Source organism: Triturus cristatus, chromosome 8 (genome assembly GCF_964204655.1).
Source record: "Triturus cristatus chromosome 8, aTriCri1.1, whole genome shotgun sequence".
NCBI classification, from domain to species: domain Eukaryota; kingdom Metazoa; phylum Chordata; class Amphibia; order Caudata; family Salamandridae; genus Triturus; species Triturus cristatus.
Window position 1 is genome coordinate 795618690 of NC_140591.1, and position 22379 is coordinate 795641068.

Here is a 22379-nt window from a genome sequence, read left to right on the forward strand (position 1 = left end):
TACTGGAGGTACCTAGTGGGCTAGTTGGACCCTAGGGACCCTCAGGATTCAAATGAACTTAATCTCCCAACTAAAAACGGCCACAGGGCGTGTTTACACAGTGGTGAAGGGAGGGGACGGGGCCTGAGTTAACGTGAGCAAACACGCCCTGTGGCGCGTTTTAAGTTGGGGAAATAATTCCCCTTCAATCCTGAGGGACCCTGGGGGCCAACTAGTCCACCAGGTGCTTCCAGTAAGCGCCACTGCGCTGCGATGCAGAGAGGTGGTCTAGGCCGTGCCCCTTTTTACATCTCTCTGCAATGCAGCTCTGTGGCGCTTACTGGAGGTACCTAGTGGTCTAGTTGGACCCTAGGGACCCTCAGGATTCAAGGGGACTTAATCTCCCAACTTAAAACGACCACAGGGTGTGTTTACACAGTGGGGAAGGGAGGGGATGGGGCCTGAGGTGACATGTGCAAACACGCCCTGTGGCGTGTTTTAAGAGGTAGTTTTAATCCCCTGCCCTAATATATACTAGGGGCTTACAGAGGAGGTCATGCTAATCACAGGGGGACCGCAACGCATAGTATTCCCTAGTGTATGTAGGTGTTTTCACTGTATTCTGAGTGTCTTTTAAAATAGCACTGGCTCTAGGACTGGTTAGTGAGACTCAGTTACCACCAGTATCCGTCTGAAAAAGATGAGGGAACAGGATGATTTTGCAACACGGCTTCTTGCTGCTCTTCTGTTTGTTCTTTCTGCACGTTATCCTTCTTCCTGCAATTTTCTTCGTCTTTGACGACTTCTGTTTCTTCTTTCTGCATTTCTTTTTTTTCTTTCTGTGTGTTTTTTCTTCTTTCTTCACATGTCCTATCTCTGTAGGCATAGTTAGAAATTAGCATTTTAAAAACCTTTGAAATTCACTGAAAAAACCATAGGTTTCAGGCACGTTATAGTTAGGAATTAGCATTTCAAAAACCTTAAAAATTCACTGAAAAAACCATAGGTTTCAGGGGAGTTATAGTCAGCTGGACTTTTCACTCGTACAAAACTATTGAAATTCCCCCGTTATAGTTAGTTCAGCTAACTATAACTTGCGCGCCCGCAATGCACTGCTGAGGACATCACATATTACATCACTCATGACATGGTCAGTGACATCACTCATGACATCACTGATGACATCTCAAATGACATCACTGATGACATCACTCATGACATCATCCTTGTGATAGAGTGGCAGACCTCCTCTCCCCCTAATATAACATTTGATACACACATTCAAAAATGGAAACTAAAATTTTCAAAGCAATGGACATACCAATACCAGTTACAACAACCTATTCAGTAATTCTAAGATCCACATACACATCCACTCATTCCCCAACAGTCCTATACAGTCACTCATACATGTACTCACTCATCATATGTACTCATACACCTATAAATCCTGTTACAAAACGCTACTCATCCATAGAGTTACTCACACAGATAGTCACTCATGTTAATAAAGAATCAAACATCCATTTACTTGCATATACAGTTATACACACACCGCCACACTTACTTCTACAGAAACTTACACATACTTAGGGGCATATGTATCAACATCACCATTTGCGATTCTCAAATAGCGATTTTTAAGGAATCGCTATTTGAGAATTGCAAAACGGGATGTATTTAAAAAATTGCAAACTTTTTGCGATTTCTTAAAATTCCTTAATTGCGATTAGCAAATTGCGAAATCACAATTAAGGAATACCTGCCCATTCATTTCTATGGGCCAGGAGACCCATAGGAATGAATGGGAAGTAATTCTCAAATAGCGAATCGCAATTTGCTAATCGCTATTTGAGAATAATTTCAAAGGTGCAAGGGTGTCAAGATGACACCCTGATACACCCCTGAAATTAGCATGTGTGGTCATATGGCGCACACACATGCCCTAAGGGCATGTATGTGCGTCACGTGGCACTTTGTAAAATTACAAAACATGCATTTTTAAAAGAAATCGCAAATTAACACCAACTAGTAGTTGGTGGTAATTTGCGATTTCTTAAGGATTAATCGCAATCCTTTGGTGAGTGTTACATTTCATTTAAGAAATCGCAATTTGCGATTTCTTAAATGCCTACTCAAACTTAAGAAATCGCTAAATTAGCGATTCCTTAAATTTGCGTTGGGATGTGGCTCATACATCCCGTTTTGCGAATTTTTAATCGCAAACGCTGTATTTTGCGAATCGCAGCGTTTGCGACTAAAAATTTGCTTGATACATATGCCCCTTAGTCTTTTAAACAATCACTTATAGAAACACATACTTATTCATACAGGAACTCTTCCAATCTCTCAATCTCACATATACTCACTTATATACACCAATAGTCAAATATACTAGTTTAAAACATATGTAGTTACTCATAAAGACACTATTGAGACAGTCATTCACTCACTAACACACCCATGCACACACTCATCCACCCATACAGTCCTGCACACATGCTGTCTTCAACACATACAAACAGTGAGTCACTCATTCATGCACCTATGCACTACGTAATACCCCCACCGAACCATACAGACACTGAGACACTCATACTGATACTCAAAAAAACAACTAATAACCTATATAGACACTCATGTAGCTACTCACCAACCCATGCAGCCACTTATACACAAAGTGAGAGACTGATACAGATAATTACATATTTAAGCATTACTCACTAAGCCATGTATTCACTAAGATACACTTAATCAGTCAGTTATACAATACATTTTTCAAAAACAAATCATCCATTTAGACACTTATATACCCATTTATTCTTCCATCGACCTTGAGATACACATATATAAACATATGTAATTTTCAGAAAAACACACATTCACTGGATGATGTCATCAGTGATGTCACTTGAGATGTCATCAGTGATGTCATGAGTGATGTCACTGACCATGTCATGAGTGATGTAATATGTGACGTCATCAGCAGTGCATTGCGGGCGCACGAGTTATAGTTAGCTGAACTAACTATAACGGGGGAATTTCAATAGTTTTGTACGAGCGAAAAGTCCAGCTAACTATAACGCCCCTGAAACCTATGGTTTTTTCAGTGAATTTTTAAGGTTTTTTAAATGCTAATTCCTAACTATAACGTGCCTGAAACCTATGTTTTTTTCTGTGAATATATATATATATATATACTGTAATTGGCATTGGCTATTATGATTCATGCCCATAGTAATAAAACGTTAGATCAACAACATATCTGTTTCTGTGAATACATGTTAGATGGAAATAACATTATTTTCAAACTTGTTGGTTCGTAAACCTTGTTACCTTTGACCTACTGGTCACCTTCTTCTTGACAGTTGGTACGATGTTCTAAAAGGTTGTTCTCTTTGCAAAGTCTCTACTGCACAAAGCGGCAGGATTCCCAAAGGAAAAATCAAGAAATCTAATGTACTCAAAGGCACTGTGAGTCACCAGCATGAGAGCAGTGCTAGGATTGGTGGGAGCGGCCTCACTCTGTGCTCCACAACGCTCTCGAGGCTTTGGCTTTCTCTGACCTAGCCGTCTAGAGAGGTTTAAAGTACACCTGTGTCTGGCAGTCGCAAGACAGCTGGCCAAAAAGACATATACACTTTAGACTGAAAGTGCCCTGCTCTCTCTGCTGCTGTCATTCAGCAGCAGTCCCTCCCCTCTCCTGACTCTCTGTTCGGGAGGGGGTGAAGAAAAATAAAATGGTAATGAATTAACTTTTTTACCATTTTATTTTTCTCTCTGGCGGCATTTCAATGGGGCGACGCTTCTTCTCTCAAACCGAGGAGCCGCACCTGGGCTGATGTGAATATTGAAGAGTCTGTACTTTTATGAGTCATTGTGAACAGTTTCCTTGCACTCTGTCGGATTAGTATATCTTGGACTATGCCAACGCTTCTCCAGGTTTTTTTTACAGGCAGTGCACAAACAGAGGGTTTCCATGTAAACCAACAAATAGTGCATCTATTACTGTGTTTGGCAGTTTTACATTTTAGACCAGGGCCTGCTCTCAGATCACAAGGGGCATATAATGTAAATAGGTCAGTGGGTTGTTGCTTTTATCAGAGAGATCCTTTTATTGCTTGCAGTTTACAAGTTAACATCCTAATATAGAACAGTGAGCCATGAACTGGGATCAAAGAGTTGCATGCAAACTGCAAGATATAGATTAGAGCTTATGATTTTGTTCCCCAGACTTTCATTATTTAACGTTGCAGGAAAGCTTCATTTAGGTAGAAATCAATTCTTATTATTAAAGAGTACCCCAAACCATGGTGCTACTTCCAGTATGGGTGGCATGTGACTCCTACACCTTGAAGTCTTCTGTAATGTTTCCTATACACTGATTTACAGATATATGATTTATTGTCTCAGAGTAATGTGTGTGTGATGTAAAGTGTGCAGACACCCTACACTGGTATGAGTGATGCTATAAAACAAATTAAATGCATCTGAGAGAGAGTGGTTATGGAGACCTGAGGGGCACAGTTAAAGAGTTGTAGTGAGGGAATTAATGGCGGAGGTGATCATTGGTGGGCAGCAACAGCGCTAAAGCAGGCCCTGTTTCAGACTTTAAACTTATCATTTTATTGGTCCTTGTTGGAAATGATCATCTTCTGCATGGTCTTACCCCAGACTTTTGCGTTTATTACTAGGCCTGGGTGGTAAATTCCGTTCCGCTCGCGGAATTTGCGGAATTTCGGTAATTTCGCGTTCCGCGGAGAACGCAAAATTGCCCAAAATTCTGCCTTCCGCGACTTCGCGAATTTTTTCTTGTTCGCGTTCTTAAAATGCATGTTCGCTGAGATTTTTTACCGTTTCGCGGAGATTTGCATAACGCGATTACGCAAATTCCGCCCACCCCTATTTATTACCCAATTTGGATAAATCTGTTTCTGTTGGCTTTAGGACTCTCCACACTTTATTCCTGGTAACCAGTAGTAAAATGCCTGTGCTCTCACTTTCAAACAAGGCAAAACTGATACACACCTTGTTGTTACATTTAATTTACTTATAAGTCCCCTAGTATAGGACCATACATTTAATGCTACTAGTAGGCTGCAGCGCTCGTTGTACCACCCCCTAAAGTAGCACTGTAAAACATCCCTCACTCCTGTCCATTGCAGACGGTGTGTGCATTAAAAGTGCCATTTCAACCAAGCAAAATAAGAGCCTGATTTAGATCTTGGAGTACAGGTTACTCAATCACAATGGTGACTAATATCTCATCCGCCAAAATATAAATCCCATAGGATATAATGGGATTTATATTTTAGCGGGCGGATTTATTCTTCACCGATGTGATGGAGCAACCTGGCCGCCAAGATCTAAGTCAGGTCCTAAATCTTTTGCCAGGTCTAAACTTACCTTTTTAAAATGTATAAGTTGCCCCTTGGTTGGCTGTAAGAACTCATAGGTAGGGTGCATAGTATTTAAAATATGAATTTGAAGCTGTACATGTCCTTGCATTGAAAGATCTCTAAAGACTTCTTTTACTGTGGCGACACAATTTTACCGTATTACATTTAATATTTGATCTATTCTATTTGGGAATAGTGAGAGAAATACTTCTTCTACTAATTGTAATTGTAATTTAAAATCCTCTTTAATAGTGAAGTTGGATTTTAAATAACTATTTTGAAAATGCCACTTTTCTTGCCTAGGTTAAATGTGTTCATCTGCCAGTGCCAGGGTCACCTGACAGTTTATGGTTCACCTGTGGTGTGATGTGTATTTCTCCCAGACAGTAGAAAAAAGTACCTTGGGTGTGTGGAATGGTGTTCCTCTCCTATGCAGGATTGCTGGGGGATAATACCCAGCCACTTTCTGTGATTCAAAAGGTATTCTGACTTCAAAAGAATCCTCACCTGTCACTGGCAAATGCAGCTCAGCCATGGGCCTGCCTGCCCTATGTTTCACTAGACAGACTGGAGCTAAACTCAGGGGAGGGGAAGAATTGGCCAGAATCAGTTTTAGAGTTAGGCAAAATGGTGTCCCCCACCCACAGACTGGCACTGGGCATAAAAGTGGTGAACCTGAAATCAGAACACTCCTGTACCTGAGAAGGTTTAAAAGAAGAACGGCCTTGCTGTCTCAAGAGGGAAGATTAGCCCTGCATACCTTGAGTCCAGGACCCCAGAAGTGACTCCAAGGGTCAGTAGGCTGACCTCCTATCTGAGCTACAGGGACAGAATAAGATTCCAGAGATCTTTTCTTTGTTCCAGCTGACCAGACCCAAAGGGACTTGACCTGTTCCTCCCTTTTGGATTCTGTGAGAGTATGTCCTGACCCCCAAGTGAGGTTCTCAAGGTCTTGGACCCCTGGCTGGTGTTAGGGTGTACCTCTACCTGTTAACTGAAGGTTTCACCAGGCTTGACTCAGACCAATGTAGATCAACAGTTGGCTTCATATTGCAGCACTGTGCAGCACATGATCGAAAGCTTAACCAGATCCTACACAGGGAGATACAGGGCTTCACAATGCAAACACAAGGTGATGATGGACGGAGCGTTGAAACTTTTCAGACACTCACCCCCAGTTACAGATCTGGGTTGAATCCATCATGGTCCTTTAGCTTACTTCGCCACTCCAGTTCAGACACAGCCGTATGCAAATCAGTCTTCACCTTGTTTCTTATGAAAAACACTGAAGCCTGAACTGCCAACCCAGGTCTTTCCTGGAAAGGAAACAAGCATCCTGGGACCGGTTTTAGGGCAAAACGCCTCATCAGCCAGGCTAGCTTGAATCCTGTGGCAAAGCGAGCAAGGGACCCACGTCTGGGCATACCCTGCCAAATTATGGTAAACAAAGCAAACACAAGGAGATGATGGACAGAACACTGAAAATTTTCAGACAGTCATCCCCAGTCACAGATCTGAGTTGAATCCATCATCTTTCTTTAGCTCACTTTGCCACCCCAGTTCAGACCCATCCATATGCAAATCAGTCTTCACCCTATTCATATGGAAAGAGTCTAGCCCGACCTGCCAAGCCAGGTCTTTCCTGGACCGGAAACAAGCATCCCGGGGACCGGTTTCAGGGTAACACCCCTCATCAGCCAGGCTACCTTGAATACTGTGGCAAAGTGAGCAAGGGACCCATGTCTGGGCATACCTTGACAACTTAGGGCAAACAAAGCAAGCACAAGGAGATAAAGGATGGAGCGCTGAAATGTTTTATACACTCACACCCAGTCACAGATCTGGGTTGAATCCAACATTGTTCTTTAGCTCACTTCACCACCCCAATTCAGACCCAGCCATATGCAAATCAGTCTTCACCCTATTCCTTATTGGAATAGTCAAGCCCGAACAGCCAAGCCAGGTCTTTCCTGTACCAGAAACAGGCAACAATGCAGCACTTCACAGCTTCTAAACGGCGGCTTTCCTGCATCTGAAGCAAAGCAACACAGAGCCCCACATAGAAGTGCAGCTTCAGATTGAAAGCTTCAATGGATCCAACACAGCGCAATGCATCAAAGTCAAAAGGTTACATTTCCAGTAGTTAGTGTTTCACATCTTTTGAGCTATTTTTAGCTAAAACTTTAAAAAAAAGCTCTGTTTCTCCTCATTAGATATTTGTCATTTTGGTATCATTGAAATATTTTAACTTCGCTCTAGGTTTCTAAATTAGTTTCGGATTTTTCCTGTGTTGTGTTTTGTCTTTATTACTGCTTGAGTACTGCATAAATGCCTTACACATTGTCCCTAAGTTACGTCTGACTGCTTTCATGACAAGCCACCAAAGAGTTAAGCATGGGTTTATTTAGGTAACTTTGTGATTCATCTTGACAAGGATTGCGCTTATTCTTTGAAGTGGATTCTCATCACCTTCAAGAAATATTCCAGTTTCTTACATTGCTGTTTAACGGTGAGAACCCGTGATTGTGCAGCACCATTCATTGATTTGTGTAAAACTTAAAATTCCTTGGTAATCTGAAATAAGAATCGATTTAAAAAAATTCTCCTGAATTTATAATTGGTCAATTTTTACTTTCTCCAAATTCAGTTCCTGGCTCATACTTTGCACTTGTATTATTTGCAAGAATTAAAGGAGATTTCAGTAGTATTGAAGGCTTCACTGTGGCAGAACTAAAAAAGTTGTGCAAAGAGAGGGGGCAGAAGCTAGTAAAAGGCTCCACGAAGCTGGAGTACCAGATAGCCGTCAGAGCCTTGGAAGATGTCCAACTATTTTAGGCTACATCACAGGAACAGAAGGATGACGATGATGCAGAGGGTGAAGACTAAATGGAGAATGAGGGGGAAAATATCCTGACCTTGGCACCAGAGAAGGGTCCACAGGAATGGGGGTCTCTACCAGATAAAGAGCAGGGAGCAGTGTGTCCTCCCAAAACCTGATCCTTGAAGAGTGGAGGACCAGAGAGCTGAAAGAGAGCTGAAGCTGCAATTGGCCACTTTGGCCATAAGGGTGAAAAAGATGGCTATAGAGAAGAACAAGAAGGCCCTATAGGAGAAAAGGTTGGTCTTGGAGGAGAAAAAGCCCATCTTGGCTCATGAAATGAGGCAGAAAGAACTGGAACTGAAGACGAGGTAAAAGTGTCCACATCATCAAAAACCTGGTGGCCTGCTATTTGGTGAGGGATGACATTGATTCCTGCCTAAATTTTGCTCCGTGTCTGGGGTGGGTCTTTGTCCCCAGACTTCACCTGGTGGAAGGAGGGGCCAGTGATAACGAGCTGCAAAGAGCACCAGTGAGTCGCGCAGCATGGGTTCCTGAAGCAGCTTCCCTGCCCGCTCCTGCTTAACTTTTGCTCTGTGTCTGGGGTCGGATTTCATCCCTCAGACTTAACCTGGTGGAAGGAGGGGCCAGGGACGACAAGCTACAAAGAGCATTAGTGAGTCCCGCAGTGCTGGTTCCTGAAGCGTTTTCTCTACCCGCTCCTGTATAACTTTTGCTCCAAGTCTGGGGTGGGACTTTGTCCTCCAGATTTTACCTGGTGGAAGGAGGGGCTTGAAAATTCATGGTACAAAGAGCACCAGTGAGTCCTGCGGGATGTGCCCGGGCACATGCCCGGGTGAAGACCAGGTCGAGAGCAGGCCTGTCTGCTCCTGTCAGAGCCCAGAGGAGGCTGGACTGGGCCACCACTCTTGGCCTGGACATTTTTCAGTCTACACCAAGCCACACCTAACCTATGTTGACTTAATTTCCTGGTCAGCACGCATACATTATCTTGCCGTCAACAATTGGTAAGTGGAAAGCAAGTACTTTGGCAGCCTCTGTTAATAACCATCAGGGGCTGGGTCAATTGTTAATTACTTCACCACTGCCATGTCTGTTATCAATTCGCAAATTGAATGTGTGGGTGAGAGAGTGGGGTAAACTAGGAGATCACTCCCACCCAACACTAACTTGGAGTCAAGCCACAAAGTAGTTGATGGTGGTGGAAGTACTCAAACAGTAGGGTGGGGGGGTTATAAGTAAATTTGAGCCAGGCACAAGTTACCATTGTATGTATACTGGAGATTTTCATATTGTTACTGTGTCTGATGACCATCCACCATGCCTTGGGAATTCCTCTAATACTAATGCAACAGCATCCTCGCGTAATAAAAAAACAGAAAGGTAACATCACGCTTGGCTTCTGTGCCCAAAGATGGGAGGGAAATAACCCAATTGAGGAGCCGGTTATGAGCAGAGATGTTCCTGCCCTAAAAAATCAACAAAAGTCACACTTGGACTCTTGGAGAATATAAACATAGCCAATACTCTTGGTTTACTGCAGAGAGTCCTTTTCAAACTATTGACCCAGCACTTTCTGTGGTACAGAGCATTGATAAACCATTAAAAGATCTAATTGACCAGTTACAAAAAAATCTCAGCCAACTAAGTCCACTGCACAACAAGAAAACTGCTATTCTAACATGGTTATTTGCCCTCCAAGCTCACCAGCAAGCTCCAAGCCGACCACAGTGGACTCTCTAAATCAGTGATATGGGACTTTCTCAATCAACAAAGCTATCAGAAGGTCTTACACTTCAAAGCAGCACAATAAATACCATAGGGCACCCTAATAAAAGTCTGGTACCACTGATCTTGCTGCAGAGAAACAAGAAGGCAGTAGAAAGAACTTGCGGACGGTAGAAATGCCCCGGAATGTACACCGTATGTTGTGGTACTAACAAACACTCCCTCCTTCCTACCCAATCAAACCGAAATGGACATTCAGCTGAAGAACAAAGTGATTCATTGGTTTAGTTCCATCCGTGGGTACATCAATAGTGACATTCTCTCAAATTATATAATTGGAATTCGGAGGGTACTTTGGGTTGGGATGGCTCCAAAAAAGGGCACTGGTGACTGCATAGTAATAAACCCTTTGAGATATGAGTTTGTCGGGGTACAGTCTGAATAGACTCTCAAATGCTCAATGGCTTCCGCAAGGTATAACCTCAGTCCCCCTGGGCTTTTTCTATAGGCTCAGCATTGTTGATCCTCACTCTGAATCTGGGTGTCATTTAGAAAATAGAAGGAATTTCTATATACTGACATCATGTCTTGGAAGCCCCCATTAGTGAGCAGAAACTGTTCATCCTTATCTGTATCCTAGGACTGACCGCAGTGGTACATAAAGTGGCTTGTCAGGTAGAATATACTAGAAACGGGGGAACACAACGCAAATGGCAGGATGTGGATGCCAATGCATTTCATTAAATGCACTTGGAAAATCAGAAGGAGCACTTCGAGACATGCCTAAACTCGGACTCTGATCACAAGGAGATATTAGGTGTCTTTGATTCAATTTGCAGGACGATTTCTGTCCAATTAATGGCACCTAAATGCCCAAACGCCCACACACCCCATAAATGGTTTGACAAATCATGTTCGCAGGCAAATAAAAGTCTTATAAATGCAGTCAAAAATCACCTGAAGGATCAGCTAGTAATTAGCACTTGTTGAAAGCACTAAAAAAGAGGTGCTTAAGAGGAGGAACGAGGAGTTTAGAACAGAGGCCTGTGAACAGCTTGTCACTGCAAGCGCAGTGAATTACTCATCTCAGTTCTGGAGAGTAGTTAATGTACCTTTCTTTTCATATAGCTCCTCTGTTGCCACTGATGCCAATATCCCTGAATACCTATGTGTCAGTCACTTCACCAGCCTTTATGACCTAAAGGAACCAGTCTCCAGTGAGAGCAGCAATAAAAGGGGTACAGTAAGTTTGGAGGATCCTGAACAGCCAATAATCATTGTGAAGGATGTTATGTCAGCTGTGAGTAAGTGCTCAAGCAGGAAGGTGCCAGGCCCAGATGGGGTCCTGGTAGACCTTTACAAAGAAAATATAACATTCTGGGTTCTCATCCTGGTGATTGTCCTACACTGTGCGTCCGTACACGGGCCACCAAAATCATGGTCCAGGGCAATGATTGTCCCAATATTTTAAAAGGGACACAGGAAGGACCCCCACTGTTTCTGGTCAATATCCTTAAACAACTTGATGACCAAGATACTGGGTAGAATTTTATTGGACCAACTTGGAAATTGGTCAAATGAAACAAACATCTTAACTCCTACCTAGTACGGATTGAAGCAGGGTATTGAGGCAGCAGACCGATGTTTAAACCTCCATTTAATAATTTGCAAACACATGCTTTCCAAGGATAGATGTCTGTAATTGGCATTCATGGGCCTGAGTTCAGCCTTTGACAACGTTGTACGGTCAAAGCTGTGGAACATGTTAGGATATAAGGGCGTCCACACACATATTGTTCACCTTCTTGCCCAACTGCCTACTGATGTCGAGGGTTGAATTCGATTTGAATTAGGTGGGGGATCTACCCCCTATATAAAGATTTAAAAAATGGGTTAGACAGGGGTGTGTGTTTTCACTTTTCCTTTTTAGCATTTATATTAATGACCTTGATGACCATATCATTGAGTGCTGTGGCAGAACCACCCAGGGAAGGGAATCGTCCCTATGTAGGCAGATGACTGTGCCCCTATGGCAAGAAGGGGCCTGTGCCTTCAAAAACTTTTAGATATTTTTGTAAAATTAATTTCTGACCTGGGACTCACAACAAACACTTCTAAATCATAAGCCATATTTTGCAGAGTAGGCTTACTCGCTTTCAAGTAAACTGGCTTCAACTTAAGTGTGTGACCTCCTTTACCTATTTAGGGATCCTGTTTGATATTAAGCTGACCTGGAGGCATCTGAGTGAGCAACTCAACACGAACAAGCCACAGCTTCCCTGTTTTTATTTGCAACTAGTCTTGGGTCCATGGCTCTGAAAGCCACCATTACAATATATAAAGCAAACCCTGTCCCAATTGTCACCATTGGTGCAGGGGTGAGGGGACATATTGACGACTCTCAATTGCAAATCTACAAAGATACATTTCAGTTAAGAATATTGTCTCTCCCTAATTCTGTTCCTTCTATATTAACACATGAAGAATTATGTCTCAAATATCTGGGAGACTGTGGTGATGTGTTGCTGGCAGAGCCCCATGAGTATTCTATGATGTCACCTAGAGTGTTGTTAAGCTTCCTGCTCTGGGTGTTCTCTCAGTGGCAGTTGCTGTTTATGTGCCTTGGCTGTGCCAGCTGGGACGGCTCCTGTACCCTGTAATAAATACTTCTTTTTGGGAAACTACTACAGTATCAGTTACACTTCATTTCAGAGACATATTGAGGTTAGCACCAACCCGGCTATGGTTATCGGTGTGGTCCAGGCCAGAAACAGCCATGACACAAGCTATAATAACTGATTGTCTTGACCTGGACAGGGTTCATAAATTAAATTGGCTAAGTCATATTAGGAAAGATTTTTATCTTATTGGCAGAAGGGACTTGTATGATGCTCCGCCAGTAGTTAAGAGAACTGACAAAGCTAAAGTGAAAGATGAATTACAAAAACTGATTGTACAAAAGAGGTGGCAGGTCGAAATCAAGAATAAATATGTTAAAATATATTTCCCCTTAAGTATCACTCCAGCTATTGAGTCATACCTGCTTAAAACACCGCATAAACAAAGGTTTTACCTACCCCTCAAACGTATATAATAATAAAGACCTGATCTCATGCCCATGTAACTCAATAGCACAACAGTCAAAACTTAATTTGTTCTTTGTCTTTGAGTTATATAGTGGTACAGAATATTGAGACCATTACTGCAAAGCTTAAATATATGAAAATGCAAAGAGGCATTCGAGCATTTACAGATTAATGTTGTGTTTCACATTATCTATAGATTTCTTGATTCTGTATTTAAGAATAGGAGAATTGTCGGGAAATGATTGTACTTGAGCACTGCTTTAGCTAAATGAAAATTTCTGTCTCTCCTCACATAGTATCAATACAGATTTATTGGGATTTGTTGTATCAAGAAGGAGATTAAATAACTGTGCTCTGTTTTAATACACTGAGACACATTATGCATTTATTCTAGGCAACATTCATCGATATAATTTATTTATTTTGATAATTGTTTTATTTGTGTTTTAACTGTTTTATTACCTGTATTTTATATGTACGCTTTTATGGTTGAACTCAAACCAAATAAAGCTTTGAGGAACTGAGCTGAAGTGCTTCGCAGCATATGAGGTAGCTCAATGAATGCATAGAGTCCCAGAGGAGGACTGGTGAGCTAATCTATTGAAAGAGATGTCTTGTTGGCCCAAAAGGTAGCTGACTAAATGACCTATGCCCCCATGAAGGGAGCTCTTATCACATGTTGGTCTGACCCCTGAGAACAATCCCCTAAGTTTTGGGGACAGTCAGAAATGTTCTAACCAGTCTTGGGTGAATTTTATGAATTTCTCCAGGAAGATTCTAAATGGTTGTTTGAACAACAGAAAAGTCAGTGGCTATGATGGGTTACGCAATCTAATTCTGAGAGAGCACATGTTCACTAATTGCTTTGCAGAGCTTTTCCAGCACCTGATGGACTATACCCAGAGAGCTTGAAAAAGAGGCTGACCTCTGCATTATTAACAGAGTGTCAAGGATGGTACCTGGGGGGCGATCACCAGAAGAAGGGACAGGGTTACCATAGGAAGATAGATGGGGGAGATGAAGAAAAACCAAAGGTGTTCTCCATAGGCTTCCAAAAGAGTTTTATGGGGAAGGATTACCAATCAAACCTGAGCAAAAGAAGGTTAGTTTCAAACGAGAAGAAGTCCCTGATCTACTTCAAACCTAAGTGCCATGAGTCATACTTATATGTGCACTTTAAATGGTATCCCATCTGTTAGTGCAGGAAGCAACCCCTGACTGGTCGGTCTACAAGGAAATGACCACTATAGTGTTGTTGGAGGAGTTTGCTCCAGTTAGCCTGCCTTGGAGATGTTAGCATAATGACCCTAGATGACATGACAAGGAGAGTGTAACAAAGACCCCCATGCCTGATGATACCAAAAATGCATAGGTAGTGGGTTACCATCAATTGGCAGATGGTGGAGACTCTGAAAGATACAGGAGCAACTATGATAACTTTTAGGTGTCATCTGGTGTCCTCAGAGCAGGTAGTCTTTGATGTAGTCCACCAGGTTGTGACAGCAGACAACCAGGTGAGCCACTATCCAGTGGGTCTACTTCTACTTTGAAAGGGGGCGGGAATCCCAGGTTCCTTAAAGGCAGCTGTGAGTCCGTACATGCCTGTGGACTGCTCGATAGGGAATAATGTCAAGCTCACTGTTAGACCTGTCAGACTTAGTATGATCTTCCCCCAACTTTTTTGCCTGCTGCCCTCTATTTTTCTGCACTTGTTTTTACTAGTTTTAGGACTCTGAGCACTTTACTACTGCTAAGTAGTGGTAAAGTGCATGTGCTCTCTCCCTTCAAACATTCTACTGAAGTAGCTGGGTTCCACATTCTAGACTTATTCTGGAACCCCTGGCTGATGGCTCTTTGTTGTCTGCTTGTTAGCCAATTATACATTACCATTACAATCGCCCATGTCCCTAAAGGAACACAGACTGTGGATCCAATGTTTAGTAAGTTTATTACAAAACCAAGAAAAGTTGGACATACAAACACCTCAATACCAAGGTGTAAAGGTATATAGGCACTAATACAAAGCTAAATCTACAAGTGAAATTTAGACGAGCAACATGCACAGGATGAACAATTCCAGAATCAGAACGCAAAATATCACTGCTCCAACATCAATTGCCCCCTTTATTAGTGGTTTATAAGTGAAACACTTTAGTCTGTTCCTGCACTACCACTATCGTGACATCCTTACTTAGCATTTCCCTGGCAAGTTCCAGAAAAGGTGTCAGCAATAGGCCTGGGCAAATTTTCCGTTCCGCTCGTGGAAATTGCGATAATTTGACATTTTTGCGTTCCGCGGAGAGCGCGAAAATGTCAAAATTTCCGCATTCCGCAGCTTAGCGATAATTTGGTTCTTGCTTGCGCTGTAAAATAATACATTCTCGCGTGCGCGCAATCGCCTTACCTGAATCCCCGCGTTCGCCGACAAGTTTTCCCGATCCGGTCGCGTTCTCCACAAGATGTTGGATTGTTGGTAGCCATTTGCGCTGTCTCGCGACAGTTCGCGCCCGCAGTAATGTCATTGGTCGCGCGATCACGTCTTTCTTCTCGCAATCATGCACCGCGAGAAGAGTGAAAACAAGATGGCCGCGCCCGCAAGCAACCGCATGGGTAAGTTGGCGAGCCGCGACCATGCAGAAAATACCGCGAACGGGCGGTAAAAAACCTTCTGCATCTTCGCGATATTTCCGCGTTTGCGGAGATTTGTAACATTTTCGCGATAATTTGCGAAAGTCACTTTCGCAAATTCCGCCCACCCCTAGTCAGCAAGTGAAGGCTTTCTAAGAAGTCCACACATTCTAATAGCAAACTTTAACACGAGACCAAGCTGGGAGAAATACACGTTAGACCTACCGAATTCGGTCAACATGAGGATAATACATAAACTTTAGAAATCACACCAATGTATAAATCATTAAATTTGACACGTTACATAAACACATTAATATCGAACATGTTCATTAGTTAGAGCTGTACTTTTACATGTTAAGAGATTCATCAAAACACGAGTAACTTCAATGTTAATTCTTCAATTCCATGAAAGAATGCTTAACACTTCACTTTGCATGTTATTACAGTACACAATGTAATGACCAAATGTTAACACAACAAGGATTATATGTGGGTGCGAACTACTCATGATTATAATGCATCCCTACAAATGAAAGAGCAAAATCGCGTTCTATCACTATGATTGTGCCATCAACACAAGTGGCCTTTCAAACCTGTCTCAGAGCCAGCACTTGCAGGGCCTGTTTTTGGAGTATACTGCCACTTCGACTTGGCATTTAAAACGAATTGCCAAGCCTTAAACTCCCCTTTTATGACATATAGGTCACCCCTAAAGAAGGCTCTTGGTAAACCAACGTGCAGGGTCCTTTGTAAGTAAAAGGTAGGACATGCACTTTCATGTTTAACATTTCTTGGTAATGACAAACAGCCTATTTTGTTTTTCACTACTGTGAGAACTACTCCTCTCATATGCTAGCATTGGAAATTCCTTAATACATGTTTAATTTGTAATTCCTGATCAAAAAGAAGTAGTTTTGTTGCATTCCATTTGTTTGGAATGGATTTGATAAATCCTCTTTACTGGTGAAGTTGGATTTAAAATTACTGTTTTAGAAATGCCACTTTTAGAAAGTGGAAATTTCTCTGCTCTTAGCTCTTTTGTGCCTTACAGCCTTTCTCCAATACACATCTGGGTTGGGTGACAGCTACACTTTGTGCATTCCCTCTAGACAGCCACAGAGGCAGGAAAGTGAGGCTCATCTGTATTCTGAGTACTCATCTGCATTCCAGGGCAGTGAGAAATGGCAGGGGCTTATACTTACACTTCAAAAGGTAGTGCCCTATCCACACACAAAGCAGACACTTCTGGATCTAGAACTGAACCTCTGTGAGAAGGACTGCTGTGCTGCTCAAAGGACTCAACTGGACTGCTTTTCTTGAAGGACTGCTTTTCTGCTTGTTACCCTGATTCCTTCTGCTCCCTTACTCTGCTGAAGGAGAGCTGGACTCTGCCTTATCTCTAAGTGATCTCCAAGGTCTCGCTGGCTTGCCTCCTATTTTCTGAAGCTCCAGGGACACAAAAGACTTCCTGCAATCCTGCTGGTGCTGCTAGACTCTGCCTTCTGTGAGTCCTACCCTTGACCTGAGGTTCCCCCTCTAGGTTCCGGGCCTCAGAAGTGTGTTCTGCAGTTGCTTTGTTACAAAACCAACGCATCTTCAACACTGCGCTGATCGAAACCAACACAGTGCCCTTCTACACCAACACAGTGCAAAATTGGTGACAGCTCTGTGTGGCTCAATGACAACACAGGATTTGACCGTGAGGCTTGACTTCAGCACATTGACCCAACTGCAGGGTTCTGTGATGATGCATCGCTGAAATGAGGTCCTAACTACAAGGCTCAACTGCGACACATCGACCCGCATGCGTGAATCGAAACCAACTTTGTTCACCGGGGCCTGCGTGGTCCTGCAGCTGTCCTGCGCTTCCACAAGGATGGCCGAACATTGACTTGGCCCCAGTCCACCGTGACTTAAAGTAACCTTTTTAGCGCTTCTTGCTTCTAAGCGCTTTACTGCATTTCTTTCTTCAAAATTCAATAATTCAAATTCTACATATTAGATTTTTGTAGGTTTAGCTTTTTTTGCTCAGATACATATTCTCTATTTTTCTAAACTGTTGTGGAGTCTTTTGTGGTGTTTTCAATGTGTTTCTGTATGAGTTATTACACAAATACATTACATGTTGCTTTTTGGTTAAGCCTGCCTACTGTGCCAAGGTACCAGAGGGTGAGCACAGGATAATGTAGGATTCTGTTGTGACTTACTCTGACTAGGATTGTGGTCCCTATTTTGACGGAGTGCATACTTTTTCCAACTACAGACCCAATTTCTAACGCACACCATCTGGAAAGAGTTGGATCTCAGGTCCCACCCGCAGATGTTCAGGTTGCCTGTGTAGGTGTATCTGAACCACGGGCTCCATGGCAGCTTGTCAGGGGAGTCAAAAGGCCCTGGAGCTATGAATAAAGTCCCAGGTACCTGCCATGAAGAGGAAGGGCAGGGGGCAGGGGAAATCCACCCCAGAGATTCCCACAGACAGGGAGGAGAACTGATCCTGAAGTTGGCCACCTAATACCTTTAGGGGAAGACATAGCTGCCCTGGGAGACCTACCTGAGTTAGCTAGCTGACAAACTGACTGGGGCCAACTCAGACGAGTTCTGCAAAGTGCAGAGGGAGTGCCATACTCTTGAGTGCCTACAACGGCAGGCCAAAGCCTAGGCAGCTGGCGACACCTCTGGTGATCACCTGAATTACTGGAAGAATGATCTCCTGTATAGCAAAACTAAAGTCACTGAGCCTAGCTCAACCTGTCAGTTGGTAGTACCCCAGGACTACCAAGCCTCCCTACTGGAGTTGACTCATGTTATCCCCCGGGCCAAAAACGTTAACCAACTGTTCACCCACTTCTATTGGCCCCAGATGGGGATGTAGCTGGATGCCTTCTGTAAATCATGCATGACCTGCCAAGCCAGTGGAAAGTCAGGAGCAAAGCACATGAGCCCCTGTTTCCATTCCCCACAGTGGGCACACCTTTTGAGAGGGTGGACGTAGACATTGTTTCCCATGGGCTTCAAGAATGCCCTTGGTAATAGGTTTATCTTGAGTCTTGGTGGACTATGCCACACATTGGTGACTGCACCCACAGCTACCTGGGCACTAGTGAGGATATTTACCCGTGTGGGTCACTCCAAGGAAGTTGTGTGTGACACAATTGTGATTATTCTTTGAAGTGGGTTTCCACTCCGTTCAACACATAATCCAATTTCTTACAGTCCCTAGGTTGAAAGTTAACTTTTTAATATATCCATTATAGTTTCCTTCATGTAAATATGTATGTATTTGTGCATGGTGAGATCTGAAATGTGTTTCTTACAACTTCTATTTTCATTCTTGTCATTATAGGTTACAGAAACATTTCATTTTGGGTATCATTTCTGGTACAGATGGATGAAAGACCGCACACATCATGGTTCCATTTTCCTCATGTGATGCATGTTGTGCATCCCCTCAGGTACTGCTGCACCCTTTTGAAAAGTTCACGTCACTGTGACTAAAAAAAACATTTAAGGAGTTCTAGGTTTTGTGAACAGAATCTAATACTTTTTGGGTAGGGCACGGAGAAGAATTCCGCTCCACCGGCGGAGTTCACAGAGGTTTGTCACTTCGTGCTTTGTGCAGAGTTCTGCAAAACTCGATGAAGTGACTCAGAGCGGAGTTTTTTCTCTTGTGGGGCTCATCGTTAAGTTAATGAGTGCTCACGCTAAACAACTGTGTGATAGACCTCCTCCCGGTGAGATTTTTCAGCGGGGTCGGTCACAGCAGGTCACAACTTCTCGCATTGAGAAATCTGCCACTCGCATTGAGGAAGCTGCCGCTCGATTTGTATGTCTACTCGAGTGATAGAAGGCAGCAGTGCCTTCCAGTGCATCACGGAGTACCGTTTGTGCTGATTTTGCAGCATGGGACAAACTCCCGGAGCTTAACCCCTTCGCTGCTAGGCCTTTTACCCCCCTGTGCTAAGCCTTTTTTGGGCTATTTGGGGTAGTGCGTGCTTAGGCCCCTGTAACTTTTTGACCACATAAGGTATCCACGCCAACTTTGCGTCCTTTTCTTCCAACATCATGTGGATTCTAAAGGTACCCAGGGTTTGTGGATTCCCCTGGAGGGGGCCCAGAAATTAGCCAAAATACAGCAAAATCTTGTTTTTGTTTGTGAAAAATGGGAAAAACGGGTTGCAAATGAAAGGGTCTAGGTTTTTCTCTGCAAATGGTATCAAAAAAGGGTTTGTGGGGCTGAAATCACAATTTCCCCAGCTTTTAGGGAATGACAGACTTTGTCAGAAAACCAAACTTTTTTACACAATTTTGGCATTTTTCTGGGACATAGCCTATTTTTGCTATTTTTTGTGCTTTCAACCTCCTTCCAGTTAATGGTAGAAATGGATGTGAAAGCAATAATGGATCCTGGACAGCTATACATTTTAAAAAAGTAGACAAACTTCTGAATTCAGCAAGGGGTCATTTGTGTAGATCCATCAAGGTTTCTTTATAGAAACTAACAGTTAAATATAGGAAAAATTGAAAATTAGTTGAACAAAACAGCCTTTTGTGTCAACGTTTTCACCTGTGACTTCTTCTAATTATGACAGCTCTTTGAAAGCAATATACCGTTACATCCGCTGGACCTTCCTGATTGTGGGGATATATAGGACATGTAGGTTCACCAAGAACCCGAAAATTCAGAGTCAAAAACTGAGCAGCAATTTGCAATCGTTTTTTATTATGTTCCGGGTATATAGCAATTATTGTAGGAAAATGTATACATGGAAAAATCGGTATGAAAGTCTCCTATGTATTTCTGAAATGGGAACAAACTATAGAGTTTAGAAACAGTACATATTTGCACATTTTCGAAATTGGGAATACTCATACTAGCATGAGAATTATCGGTCATTTTTCAAAATGATTTTTATTTTACACTAAGGTGCCGATCACGATCCTGTAAAAACCGGGTACGAACCATCGGACGGAGCATATTCTCCGTCCGACGCGTACCCGGTCGTCAAAACTTACAAACATGGAATTGAGAATCGCACGGAAACTCCATTTCCGTACGATTCGTACAAAACCCCGACCGACGAATATAAACATACAAATGCGATCCGGGAAAGCACCGACGTGACGTCGGGACACACGCAGCCTGCCATTCACGAACCAGGAATTACGATTCGCACCGACGTCATCCCGCACGGTGAATATTTTCCGGCTGCCAAAAACTGCCGGGAAATCAGGACGACGCGAACAAGGAGTACCTGTATGCGACGGACAGACATGGACCTGAACCTACGTGTCATCCCGGCCCTCATAGCAGTCGACCTCCTCTACAGGTTCGGACGCAGACGCCGCAGAAGGTCAGAACAACAAAGGGAGGGGGGAAAGGGGAGGCAGGACCAGGGGCAGGCCACAAAACCCCCACCAAAGTCACACAGCACACATGCCCTGGACATACCTGACCCCCAGGCCCTGGTCACTACGAGGGGGTGGGGGCGTGTCCAGCAAAGCCAGCGTCCGCCACAATGGAAGTGCTTGACGACGCGAACCGGCAACACAACAATACAGGTACGTCCCGTACCCACGCCTTAAGAGCGTGGGTACGAGTCGTACCACGCCCACACCTACGTCATCCCAACAATGGCGGGAAGGCTGTACCCACGTGGCAAAGGCCTAGGTCGGCCCGCACAAGCATCACATAGCATGGGTACGGATATGTACGGACTGTACCCCCACCCCCGTATGCATGGAGCGTACCCCCAACCCCAACAGTGTAAGTACGACCGTACCCCCACCCGTGTACGTATGGAGCGTACCCCCCACCCCAACAGTGTAAGTACGACCCGTACCCTCACCCGCGTACGTATGGAGCATACCCCCACCCCAACAGTGTAAGTACGACCCGTACCCTCACCCGCGTATGTATGGAGCGTACCCCCACCGCAACAGTGTATGTACGACCCGTACCCTCACCCCCGTACATATGGAGTGTACCCCCCACCCCAACAGTGTAACTATGACCCGTACCCTCACCTGCGTACGTATGGAGCATACCCCCACCCCAACTGTGTATGTACGGACCGTACCCCCACCCCAACAGTGTAAGTACGACTCGTACCCTCACCCGCGGACGTACGGACCGTACCCCCACCCCAACAGTGTAAGTACGACCCGTACCCCCACCCGCGTAAGTATGGAGCGTACCCCCACCCCAACCGTGTATGTACGACCCATACCCTCACCCGCGTACGTATGGAGCGTACCCCCACTGCAACAGTGTATGTACGACCCGTACCCTCACCCCCGTACGTATGGAGCGTACCCCCCACCCCAACAGTGTAAGTACGACCCGTACCCTCACCCGCGTACGTATGGAGCGTACCCCCACCCCAACTGTGTATGTACGGACCGTACCCCCACCCCAACAGTGTAAGTACGACCCGTACCCTCACCCGCGTACGTATGGAGCGTACCCCCCACCCCAACAGTGTAAGTACGACCCGTACCCTCACCCGCGTACGTATACGTCCCACCCCAACAATGTAAGTACGACCCGTACCCTCACCCGCGTATGCATGGAGCGTACCCCCACCGCAACAGTGTAAGTACGACACGTACCCCCACCTCATATGCATGGAGCTAACCCACACCCGTGTATGTCCTAAGCGTACATATCGTGAAATAGGAGGGGTGGGTGCAGAGTCCACCCAGCAGTGCCCAGAG

General features: G+C 43.9%; 1 protein-coding gene across 1 annotated transcript in view; it reads left to right on the top strand.

The window, feature by feature from the left end:
- The window catches only part of BMX (BMX non-receptor tyrosine kinase), an 891026-nt gene that overhangs the window by 35126 nt on the left and 833521 nt on the right, over nucleotides 1-22379 (top strand). Inside the window, exon 2 of the mRNA XM_085620470.1 lies at nucleotides 19009-19117. Coding sequence (XP_085476596.1) covers nucleotides 19050-19117 — 68 coding nt within the window. The 5' untranslated portion in view covers nucleotides 19009-19049. The remainder of the gene's footprint in view (nucleotides 1-19008; nucleotides 19118-22379) is intronic.